At 36.4% G+C, this 13,209-nt stretch overlaps 1 protein-coding gene across 3 annotated transcripts in view; it reads left to right on the forward strand.

The window, feature by feature from the left end:
• NCKAP5L (NCK associated protein 5 like) overlaps window positions 1-13,209 on the forward strand; it is a 51,648-nt gene that overhangs the window by 12,841 nt on the left and 25,598 nt on the right. For all 3 annotated transcript variants that reach the window (XM_051963076.1, XM_051963074.1, XM_051963075.1), the window contains 2 exons: window positions 8,134-8,254; window positions 9,501-9,569. In XM_051963076.1, the coding sequence (XP_051819036.1) occupies window positions 8,134-8,254; window positions 9,501-9,569 (190 nt within the window). The remainder of the gene's footprint in view (window positions 1-8,133; window positions 8,255-9,500; window positions 9,570-13,209) is intronic.

The following is a 13,209-nucleotide window of genomic DNA, read 5'->3' on the forward strand; positions in this document are numbered from 1 at the left end:
TGTCATGTGTATAGAGGGGAATGTTGACTGGAGGAGAAAATGGCCCTGAAGAATTAAAAACATGGAGGGTAGATAGTATAGTAAAGATGGAGTCTTTAAAGTCTTATAAAATATGATAATGAGAAGGTAATGCATAAATCTTTACATTTACCGAGCTCCTTTCCTTAGAGAGACAAGCTACCAGTCTTTTTTCTACCTATGGATTGTGGATGTTCCCACTTAGTAGGAAAAACTTGCAGAACTACTGTAGAAAAGATATAACTGACAGATTATCTGATACACATGTGGAGTTGAAAAAGTACTAAAATAAAGCCAGTTGTCCTCTCCATAACTGAGGGTGGAGTTCAGGTTCATAATTCAGATAAAAATGAAAACTTTCAGAACCCTCCAGTGAATTCCTAGAATGTCAACTGGAAGAAAACTATCTGAACTGAAAGAATTCAAAACAAGAGATAAACTCTAATCTCTTCATTTAACAAATAAAGGAACTGAGGCCCAGGAATAAACTCCAAGTCTGATTAAGAGCTTCCTATGGATCAGGTATTGCCCTAAGCACTGAAGGTTCAAAAGAAAGAAACAAGGTCCCTGCCCTCAAAGAGCTCACACTCTTAACCAGACAGGGCACTGGGCACACCACTATGTAAATACAAGATAGATACTGTGTAGAAAGAAGTTCATTTCCCTTTTGAGGGAAAATGCTGACTGTGGAGGGGACTGAGAAAGATGTTTTATTGAAGATGGGATTTGAGCTGAGTCTTAAAGGAAGCCAAAAGGCAGAAGGAAGGAGAAAGAGCTTTCTAGGCATGGAGCTACCCAGTGAAAATGCATGGAGTTTGGAGATTTGAGTGTTGTGTATAAAGAACATAAAATAGATCAGTGCCAAGGTATAAGAACACTGGAAAGATATGTAGGAACCATGCTGTGAAGAACTTTAATTACTAGACAGGAAATCTTATGTGTGTTTCTGAAGATAACAGAGAACCATAAGGGGTGACATGGACAGAATAGCTGTTTAGGAAAATCACTTTAGCAGCTTATTGGATTGATTGGAATAGGGAGAGACTAGAGGCAGAAGAGCAATTAGAAGGCTATTGCAATAACATAAGCCTGAAGTGCTAGAACCTGCACTAAGGTGGTAGAAAGTAGAAAAAGGGACCCATATGTTGTGAAGGTTGAATGTGGGGGTAAGTTCAGGTGAGGAATCAAAAATAACAAGGTTATAAGCCTGTATGTCTAGAAACATGGTAGTACCCTTGACAGAGGGAATTTTTGGAAGAAAAAAGAGTTTGGGATATGTTGATGTTAAGTTCTGTATGTCTTCAGTTTGAGATGCCTATGGATATACAGTTTGAAATGTCCTAGAAGCAAATGGCCATATGTGGCTGCAGCCATAGAGAGAGACTAAGGCTTAATATAGATCTGAATTTCATCTGCATAGAAATGATCATCAAACCAGTAGAAGTTGATGAGATTGCCATAGAGGGAAATAAGAGGGCTGAGGACAGACCCTGGGGAGCTACCCAAGGATAGTGATTGTGCCCCAGATGAAGATGCAGCAAAGGAAACTGAGAATGATCAAACAAATAGGAGAAGAACCAGAAGAAAACGGAGCTAAAAGAGAAGATAGTGATAAGCAATGTCCAGTGCTGCAGATACTGGATGGAGGAAAGGCCATTAGAATTGGCATTTAAGATTACTGATAACTTTGGAGAAAGCATTGTTAGCTAGAGAAAGGAGAAAGATGTAGAGGCACCTAGTGCTGGATGGCTTTTTCATAGAATTAAGAGGAGGACATGAATCAATAATAGGAACAGTTATTAGCAAAGCCAGTTAGAGGATTTTTTTGTTGTTGTTGTTGCTTTTAGGATGAGGGAGAAGCAGACTTGTTTATAGGCAACAAGGAAGAAACAGATATTTAGGGGGAAGTTAAATGTTATGGGGAAATGAAGATAATGGAGCAATCTGCTGAAAAAGATAGGAGGGATGAATATTGAGGAGTTTGCTTTGTGAAAGCTACCTCTTATAAAAGGGTGAAGGAGGAGATAGTGGGGGATGATGTCTTGAATGATATGAAATGAAGAGGGAAGTGAATTAGGAGCAAAGTCGGCTGAAAGAATAGGGGGAAGGGATATTTGGGGGAGTTTGGGGAAGAAATGAGCATGTTTAAAATGGCCACTGTGGTAAATGGGCTAAGGGATTAGGGTAGTGTAAGAGGTTTGCGGAGAGAAGGGAGAGCCCACTTGAGGTTATGTAACATATTGTAGTGGCTAGAAACTGGAAATTGAATGGATGCCCATCAATTGGAGAATGGCTGGGTAAATTGTGGTATATGAATGTTATGGAATATTATTGTTCTGTAAGAAATGACCAGCAGGATGAATACAGAGAGGCTTGGAGAGACTTACATGAACTGATGCTAAGTGAAATGAGCAGAATCAGGAGATCATTATACACTTCAACAACGATATTGTATGAGGATGTATTTTGATGGAAGTGGATTTCTTTGACAAAGAGACCTAACTCAGTTTCAATTGATAAATGATGGACAGAAGCAGCTACAACCAAAGAAAGAACACTGGGAAATGAATGTGAACTATTTGCATTTTTGTTTTTCTTCCCAGATTATTTTTACCTTCTGAATCCAATTCTCCCTGTGCAACAAGAGAACTGTGGTTCTGCAAACATATATTATATCTAAGATATACTGCAACATATCTAACATATATAGGACTGCTTGCCATCTAGGGGAGGGGGGGAAGGGAGGGAGGGGAAAAATCGGAACAGAAGCAAGTGCAAGGGATAATGTTGTAAAAAAAATTACCCTGGCATGGATTCTGTCAATATAAAGTTATTATAAAATAAAGTAAAATATTAAAAAAAAAAGAGAGAGATTATGTAACATAAATTAGTAGTGGACCAGTCAGCATAGTTTTATGGTATCTTTGATCTCCATTCATTTGCACATGGATAAGTGCAAAGGAATTAGATTGTGGGAATTTAACAGTGCGTGACTGGTGAGAGAATAAGGGGGCAAAGGACTTATGGAAGTATTGAGATAGGGAAGGAAGGACAGCATAGCCTTTGTAGGGTTGATGACCTGGAAGAGAACTGAAGGGATTAGTGGTTACAATAAGGATGAAAAGCAGAATTAGAGGCCATAAAGAATAGGGAGAGATAAAAAATTGAAAAATTATGATCAGATAAAGGAATTTCTGAGCTCATGAACATGGAAGTGGAGCACTTGTGGATGAGGGCAAGATCAAGGTTAAGACCACCTCTGTAGATGAAGTACAGCAGATTGTAGGAAACCAGTAGGTTGAGTGGTTGTAGTGAGGAGAAAAAGCTGTAGTGACCTAGAACTCCTAGGATGGTGTCCTGCACCATCCCCTCCAACCAGAACCTTTTGTATTATTACACAATATAAACTTCATTCAGGGAGTCACTTTTTTTTTTTTTTAATTTTGAGACTTTTATTTTTTATTTAAAAAATTTTATTATTATAGCTTTTTATTTACAAGATATATGCATGGGTAATTTTTCAGCATTGACTCTTGCAAAACCTTGTGTTCCAACTTTTCCCCTCCTTCCCCCCACTCCCTCCCCTAGATGGCAGATAGACCAATACATGTTAAATATGTTAAAGTATATGTTAAACACAATATATATACATACACATACATACATATACATACAATTATTTTGCTGCACAAGAAAAATCGAACTTAGAAATAAGGTAAAAATAACCTGAGAAGGAAATCAAAAATGTAAGTGGACAAAAACAGGAGTAGAAATATTATGTTGTGGTTCACACTCATTTCCCATAGTTCTTTCGCTGAGTGTAATTGATTCTCTTCATTATTGAACAAATGGAACTGATTTGGTTCATCTCATTGTTGAAGAGAGCCATGTCCATCAGAATTGATCATCATATAATATTGTTGTTGAAGTGTATAATGATGTCCTGGTTCTGCTCATCTCACTCAGCATCAGTTCACGTAAATCTCTCCAGGCCTTTCTGAAATCATCCTGCTGGTCATTTCTTTTTTTTTATTTTTTATTTTTTTTATTCTTTAAAAAACTTTTTATTGACAGAACCCATGCCAGGGTAATTTTTTTACAGCATTATCCCTTGCACTCACTTCTGTTTCGAGTTTTCCCCTCCATCTCCTCCTCCAGATGGCAAGCAGTCCTTTACATGTTGAATAGGTTACAGTATATCCTAGATAAAATATATGTGTGCAGAACCGAACCGTTTTCTTGTTGCACAGGGAGAATTGGATTCAGAAGGTATAAATAACTCAGGAAGAAAAACAAAAATGCAAGCAGTTTATATTCATTTCCCAGTGTTCTTTCTTTGGGTGTAGCTGCCTCTGTTCATCCTTGATCAATTGAAACTGAGTTAGATCTCTTTGTCGAAAAGATCCACTTTCATCAGAATACATTCTCATACAGTATCGTTGTTGGGGTATATAATGATCTCCTGGTTCTGCTCATTTCACTCAGCATCAGCAGTAATATTCCATAACATTCATATACCACAACTTATTCAGCCATTCAATTTCCAGTTTCTGGCCACTACAAACAGGGCTGCTACATATTTTTTTTTGCACAGGTGGGTCCCTTTGCCTTCTTTAGTATCTCTTTGGAGTATAAGCCCAGTAGAAACACTTTATCAATTGGAGAATGGCTTGATTTCTTATAAATTAGAGTCAACCAAAGAGATCTTAAAGAAGGGAAAGGGACCTGTATATGTCAAAATGTTTGTGGCAGTCCTGTTTGTAGTGGCTAGAAACTGGAAAATGAATGGATGCTCATCAATTGGAGAATGGTTGAGTAAGCTGTGGTATATGAATGTTATGGAATATTATTGTTCTGTAAGAAATGACCAGCAGGATGAATACAGAGAGGCTTGGAGAGACTTACATGAACTGACGCTAAGTGAAATGAGCAGAACCAGGAGATCATTATATACTTCAACAACAATACTGTTTGAGGATGTATTCTGATGGAAGTGGATCTCTTCGATAAAGAGATCTAACTCAGTTTCAATTGATCAAAGATGGACAGAAGCAGCTACACCCAAAGAAAGAACCCTAGGAAATGAATGTTAACTGCTTTCATTTTTGTTTTTCTTCCCAGGTTATTTTTACCTTCTGAATCCAATTCTCCCTGTGCAACAAGAGAACTGTTCGGTTCTGCACACATATTGTATCTAGGATACACCGTAACATATTTAACTTGTATAGTTCTGCTTGCCATCTGGGGTAGGGAGTGAAGGGAGGGAGGGGAAAAGTCAGAACAGAAGTGAATGCAAGGGATAATGTTGTAAAAAATTAAATCAGGCATGGGTAATAAATAAAAAGTTATAATAAAAAAAAAGAAAGAAAAGATCTCTTTGGGATATAAGCCCAGTAGTAACACTGCTGGATCAAAGGGTATGCACAGTTTGATAGCTTTTTGAGCATAGTTCCAAATTGCTCTCCAGAATGGCTGGATGTATTCACAGTTCCACCAACAATGTATCAGTGTCCCATTTTTCCTACATTCTCTCCAACATTTGTCATTATCTTTTCCTGTCATCCTAGCCAATCTGAGAGGTATGTTGTGGTATCTCAGAGTTGTCTTAATTTGCATTTCTCAGATTTAGAGCATCTTTTCATATGGCTAGAAATAGTTTCCATTTCTTCATCTGAAAATTGTCTGTTCATATCCTTTGACCATTTGTCAATTGGAGAGTGACTTGATTTCTTATAAATTAGAGTCAATGCTCTATATATTTTGGAAATGAGGCCTTTATCAGAACCTTTGACTGTAAAAATGTTTTCAGGGAGTCACTTTTTATTGGATTTTGGTTTTAGGGAAATCCAGCAGTTAAAATGATTGTTAAAAATTTGTATTATAGAATACTTGTCATTTACATGGGTGAAGCCTGTGGAGAAGCATCATTTGACACATGAAAAATCAGAGCCTTTGCTCAGCAAATTAATAGTAGTGCCAAGATTCTAGAGAGTCCAGGTCCTCTCAGAGGTGACCTGGTTTTATATTAGAATTAAAAGAATTAACCTACCTATATTTGGAAAACTAAAAGAAATGGGGATTTTATCAAATGTTGGTTTCAGTTCCCAAATTGGGACTTCTACATACCTGACTCATAATCCTACCCCTAATCTTGTCTTATCATTGAGAGGAGACCACTGGTCTAGATTCCAGGGGGTTGAAGAGTACCGACTATCCTAAGGATCAAATCAGCCAGGTTCCTGTGAATTAGTAGAGTAAAACTTTATTTTACAATGTAAAAACCATTCTTAGTCAAAAGCACAGGGAGAGCTTTCTAATTCCTTTAGATGATTTCTAAATTAGAGGCTGTGGCCTCACTCAAGGTATGATTAATTAGTCAATTGGAAAGTGGAATAGGTCACACATTATTCTCTAAGCAACAGGCAGTTTGGGAGAATGTTTCCAAAATGATCTTTATCCTTTTTCTTCCCTATGCTTTCATTCTTACATTGTGTAAGTTCCCAATCTCTATAAGCCAAGGTATAATCATATGTTACTGAGGTGCAGTAGCTGTGCAAGTTCCATTGGGAAAATTCCACATCTCCAGGTTACTTTGTGCCCATTGTAGGTATCAGAGTAGGTATCTACTGTCTTCTGAAACAGGGCCTAGTAAGTAAAAGTTTCATGATCTTTTTTCATTTATGATGGGACAGACTACCGAATAGGACAAGTGATCATGGATGGGTTTTGATCTGCATAACAGTTGGATTATATTGTCTTTCCCCCAAAAATTACTCCTCTTCTGAACTTCTCTATTACTATAATGTATGGCCCAAGGAGAGGGTCCCTTACATCCTTTTAGGTAGTCTAATGTCGTAAATATTGATAGATATAACACATAAAAAGAAGGCCTTACTAGTTTTTAGGAGTATAAGGGAGATAGATAGTACAGTAGAGCGCCAGGCCTAGGGTAAGGAAGATCTGAGTTCAGATCTGGTCTCTTGACACTTCCCAATTGTGTGACCCTGGGTAAGTCACTTCACCCTGATTTATTTCAATTTCCTCATTTGTAAAATAAGGACATACAGGAGAAGGGAATGGCAACCACACCATTGTCTTTGCCAAGAAACTACACAGAGTCCTTGGGTGACTGAATGATGGTGACTGAATAATCACAGTGGGATCATGAAATCAAAAAGCTAATAAGTACCTCTTCTCTAGAGGACACTATCATCCTTCCTGCCTTGAGATTCACATCTTCTGTATCATGTTTGACCCTGTCATCCTACATATGCAGTCAGTCTCAGAATGTTGTCATTTCTTGCTCTAGGATAGCTCCTTCATAATCACACTGCCACTATTTTTAGACCTTCCTTTCCTCTCACCTGAATTATTGTAATAGCCTCCTCATTGAACTCTGCCTCAAAGCCACACACCTACAAAAATTTTTTTGTTCTATCATGTGTATGACCGTGTCCCTCTCATTACACTTCAGTAATTCTCTCCTAGAATTAAATATTTAGTTTCTAATGCATATATTAATGTATATAATTTAATGTATAATATGATAATATGTATATAACATAACTATATAATTATAAATAAATTACATACATATTAGGAGAGCATGTGCAAATTTTTTTTTTTTTACTCCTAAAGGGTTATGATCAAAAATTTTTGGAGGAAAAAAAATAATAAAAGTTTGGAGACTGTGTATCTATGACAGGGTCAGCAAGCTCAGAATAGCTTTTGCATTTTTAAATGTAATAAAACCTTGTTTTTACATGTAAAAACTATTCTTTATTTGACCCATGGAAATAGTTTGTCCTGAACTACCCCTGATCCCTTTGTTTTACAGATGAAGAAACTTGAGATCCCAGGAACTGAATTAGCAGAGTCAATTCTGACCACAGATTCCTTCACGAGTTCTATTCTGCCATTCTGTTATCATACACTTGGTTTATAGGACTTGGTTGGTAATGATGATGATGATGATGATTGTTATGTGAAAACTAAATTAATATGAACCCCAAGAACATGTAACATATAAGAAAAGTAACATAGAAAGCCATATCTTTCATAATTCCGGTTCAAGTTCTTTTGGGGTTTTTTTTGTTATTGTTGATGTTCCAAAAGCTTGATGTCTCAGGAAGTTGAGGAACCAGCTGGGGACCCTGGAATCCCAAAGCCAGGAAGCAGCATTAACATGGAGTTAGGGACTCGCCAAGAGCTTTTGCATCGACTTCGGGAACTGGAGGTAAGATAATTAGGGTGGGGTCTGTAGAATTAGAGAGCTGGCAATGGATAGGGCAGGAGAACTTTGGGATTTCTGCTAACCCCAAGAATTGGGTATAGCATGTATCATGCCAAATCAGGCATCAGTATGTGTCAGTAAAGAGAGTGCTGGTCTTAGAATCAGGAAGACAATCTGAGTTCAAATCCAGCTTCAGATATGTGTGAACTTGGACAATCATTTCACCTCTTTCTACCTCACCTTCCTCAATTGTAAAATGAGAGTAATAATAGTGCTAACCTTACAAGGTTATCGAAAGGATCAAGTGAGATAATATTTGTAAAAAGCTCCTAACAGTGTCTGGCATGTAGTAGGTACTACATAAATGCTTAGTCCCATCCCCAAACTAAACCAGATTGCTGGTATTAGGTTTGGAATTAGAGGAATTGAGTTCAACTTCCAACTCTGCCACTTAAGAACTGTATCTATATATGCCTCTCTGCCTCAGTTTCCTCATATGTAAAATGAGAGGGCTTGACTATATGGTTTCTGTGGCACCTTTTATCTCTAAATGTATAATCCTGTGATCTTTAGCACTGTTTAGTCCCTTGTGTCCAAAGGATGAGTCTCCTATCAATCCCTGATTTTCATTCTTAGTGATACTGTAGCAGAAAAGCAATTTTAGTACTGCCCTAGGTGCATGTTTAGAATAATGAGCACCTGGGAGGAGCCACATCTTTTCTCTATGCTCCTTTTCTCCCTCTACTCAAAGCCCAGGAACTCCCTAAGCAAAGTATCTCACTGTATTGCAGCAGCTTTATCCTCTCTCTCTACCAAAGTTCCTTCCTGTCTTATATTTTCTCTTCTATAAGGACTCCTTAGAGCAGGGATTTTTGTTTTTTCTTTTTCTTCATATCCTGCCTTCTAGTCTAAAATTTTGAACACTCCATTCCTCAACCACTAAACTAGAGCTTAGTGTTTACAGAGAAATAGATTTTCCTGGTGTCAAAGGCAAGATTCTAGAAACAAACTTTCCTAAAATTATCTGTGTGACTCAGAGACCTGTGCTCTTCATGCTGGAGTTACAGGGTTTGGAACAAAACATAATCCCTGTCTAAATGGAGTTAGAGGAACATTATATGAAAAGTAGCTCTTTCCCCAAAGCCCTACCTCTTGATCCTATAGCTTGTTTATTGTATTCCTAAAATACATAGGAATAAGTTAGACGCCTATATAAATCCATGAATTTGCTGTTCTTTCTTCTGTTTAGGCAGAAAATTCAGCACTGGCCCAGGCCAATGAGAGTCAGCGGGAGACCTATGAGCGCTGCCTGGATGAGGTCAGTGACAGTAGGCTTCATGTTCACTGGGTGGATGGGAGAATCAAGAAGTAGGTTTCAAAGACTTTATTCTGGTTCCTTGCTTTCAAATTTGAAACAAACTTAAAGGAACTATATAAATACAATTACAAAAAACCCTTTCAGACAGGTCTGAATAATTAGAGAAATAGTAATTGTTCATGACTAAGTTGAAGCAATATAAAAATGACAATACAACCTAAATTAAATTACATGTTCTGTGCCAATCAAAGGACTACTTTATAGATCTAGAAAAAATAACATTTATCTGGAGGAACAGAAGATCTAGAATCAAAAAAGCACAGTATTCTAATGCTTAATAAAACAAATGATCCCAACTATTAGGATAAGAACTTTACTGTTCAACAAAAACCGTTGGGAAAATTGGAAAATAGTCGGGGCAGAAATTGGTATAGACCAACATCTCACTCATACCACATACTAAGATAAGCTCAAAATGGGTACATGATATATACAAAAAGGGTAATGTCAAGCATATTAGAGGAACAAGGAAGAAATCGCCTGTAATATCTATAGATAGGAAAGAGTTCTTGACCAACAAGAGCTATAGAGGATAACAGAAACAAAATGCATAATTTTGATTACATAAAATTATGACTTTTTTTGTACAAATAAAACTAATTGCAGTTAGTTTGTAGATCCATTAGATTAAGTTAATCCATTAAATAGTTAAATGAAGATCCATTCCGTTAAATGGTTGAAATATGAATGGCTGTTTTTCAGAGGGAGAAATCCAAATTGCCAATAAAACAGTGCTTTAACTAATATCTGGAGAAATGCAAATTAAACAACTCTGAAGTTCCGCCTTACACCCATCCAACTGGTGAAGTTGTCAAAAAAAAAAAAAAAAAAGACATACCAAAGAGATGGCAAACAGCAATTTATAGCTATGCCCAATAAGTTACTAAATTGTTCATATCCTTTAACCTAGTAGTACCAATATTAAGTTTATACCTCAAAGAGACCAAAAAAAGAAGAAAAGGCCTTGTGGCTAAGAAATGTTTATAGTAGCTCTTTTTGTCGTGGCAAAGGATTAGACATAATTGGGCTACATATAAACTGGGGGGTGGTTATTAAGTTATGGAATATGAATGTATGAATTACACTATAAAAAATGATGAAGGTGGGACAGTTTCAGAAGGAAGACATGTATGAGCAGATACAGAACCAGGAAAACAACTTATATAATACCAAAATGACTTTGAAAGATTTTAAAATTCTGATCATCATGGCAACCAGTCACAGTTCCAAAGGACTCATGATGTTTAGGGCTACTCACCTTTTGACAGTGAAGATTGACTCAGTGAAGATTGAGACTGTTTTGGTTTTAATTTTCTTCATCTCCCCCCTCACTAAGACAGTAAGCACTTTGATATGTTATAAATGTTATAAAATGTCTTTCTGCATTCATGTAGAAGTCATGTTGTATAAGAAGAAATAAATACTTCCTCTAGGTCCTGAAAAAAACCAAAAGAGTAGTTATATACTTGATATAGAGCATACAAGTGAATCCATGGTACATGAAAAAGAATTTTGACTAGATAAAATTCTTATGAAATAACACTGGAAAACTTTCATCCCTAAAATGTTCATTTAGCAGTCCCCATATTCCTGGCAGTGAAATACAAATTGACCTGTGAGCTTGTGTTTAAGACCCATATGTTTAGATCTCCTCCTACAGAATTATTGAACTATTCCAACACTCTTCCTCCACCTCCGTTCCCATTTATCTCCACCAGTTTACTCTGCATAAGGTGAGGGTCACCTTTTTCCTGGCACTGCTCCATAGATAGGCAATATCTTCCAGAAAACCTTCCCTTTATCCTACCAAAAGCAGCAGATTCTGATTTTGCCTTGCAAAAAAAGAAAAATAGTGGAGAAACAAGAGTGGAACTGTGGACTCAGAGTCCAGGATATGTGACTGCACTGAGCTTAAAGGAAAAAGGACTGAAGTAGTTGGAAAAAGAGGGAATATAAGAGAAAAAGCCTGAAAAACCAAAGGTTTCAAGATGAAGAAAACTTCACAAAAAAAAAAAAAAATCAACAGACAGGATCTTGGAACTAGAAGGAAGAAAACATACTAAATCCTCACAGCAAAATTTGTTAGCTTTCCTAACAAATATTACTCCCCAAAAAAGCCAATGCCTAATGAATGTTACAGACTTTCAAAAAAGCATAAAATAACAAGAGAATAACAGAATGGTTCAAGAGAAATGCAATCCATTAAAAAGAAATTAGGTATAAGTAGGGGAGAATTTAGAGTTTTATCTTTTTTTTTAGATTTTAAAAATTTTTAAATAATAGCTTTATATTTTCAAAATATATATATATAAAGATAGTTTTCAGCATTCACTCTTGGCAAAACTTTGTGCAAGTTTTTTCTCTCTTTCCCACATTCTCCCTCAGACAGCAAGTAATCCAATATATGTTAAACATGCAGTTCTTCCATACATACTAATATATTTGTCATGCTATACAAGAAAAATCAGGTGAAAAGGGGGAAAAAAATGAGAAAGAAAAAACAAAACATTGAAAACAAGAAAAAAGATGAAAATACTATGTTGTGATCCACATTCAATCCCCATAGTCCCCTTTCTGGATACAGATCTCCATCAAAAGTCTGAATCACCTCATTGTTGAAAAGAGCCACATTATCAGAATTGATTATCGTATAATCTTGTTGCTGTGTACAGTGATCTCTTGATTCTACTGACTTCACTTAGCATCAGTTCGTTCAAGTTTCTCCAGACCTCTCTGAAATCATCCTGCTGATGGTTTCTTATAGAACAATAATAGAATTTAGAACAATTAAAGCAGAATTTTTATAAAGCAGTTTGACAGAAATAAGGCTTAGACCAATATAATAAGCCACTTCATAAAAAAATTAGAAGGAAAGCAGAACATATATCTTTCACAATTATCAGTAAAGCAAGAATTACCCAGCAAGGGGCAGCTAGATGTCACAGTGGATAGAGCACTAGCCCTGACATCAGGAGAACAGCCTCAGACCTTATTTTCTAGTTGCATGACCCTGTTCAAATTGCGTCAGCAAGGAAAAAGAAAAAAAGAAAGAACCAAACAAAGGATACAGGCAATTACAAAAAATGAAAGAAATAGTTTTGGTTACATAAAATTGACAAGGCTTTATCATAAATAAAATTTTACACTTAGAATAAGGAGGGAAACAGTTCTCTGATGAGATTTTTTTGGTCCCAGATGTATAGTCAACATCCATTCCCCAACAGAATGGTCTAAGCATATGGACAAAGTTCTTAAAAAGAATTGCATAAAATTAACATGCTCTAGATCTCTAATAATGAGACAAATGCAAATCAAAGCAATCCTGAGATTTAATCTCAAACCCCACAAATGGCAAAGATGACACAGGTAGGAATAGTCATTGTTGGACAATAAATACAGGCACAATGCAAATACATTATTGTTGAGATTATGATTTAGTATTTCAAAGTAGGAAACAGTTTGAAATGTGCAAATAAAGTTACTAAAATATCTATATCCTTTTATATTCTACTACTAAGCATATACCTCAGAAAGTTCATTGATATATGCCAAAATATAACAACACTTTTCATGTCGGCAA

Source organism: Antechinus flavipes, chromosome 5, assembly GCF_016432865.1.
Source record: "Antechinus flavipes isolate AdamAnt ecotype Samford, QLD, Australia chromosome 5, AdamAnt_v2, whole genome shotgun sequence".
Classification (NCBI taxonomy): domain Eukaryota; kingdom Metazoa; phylum Chordata; class Mammalia; order Dasyuromorphia; family Dasyuridae; genus Antechinus; species Antechinus flavipes.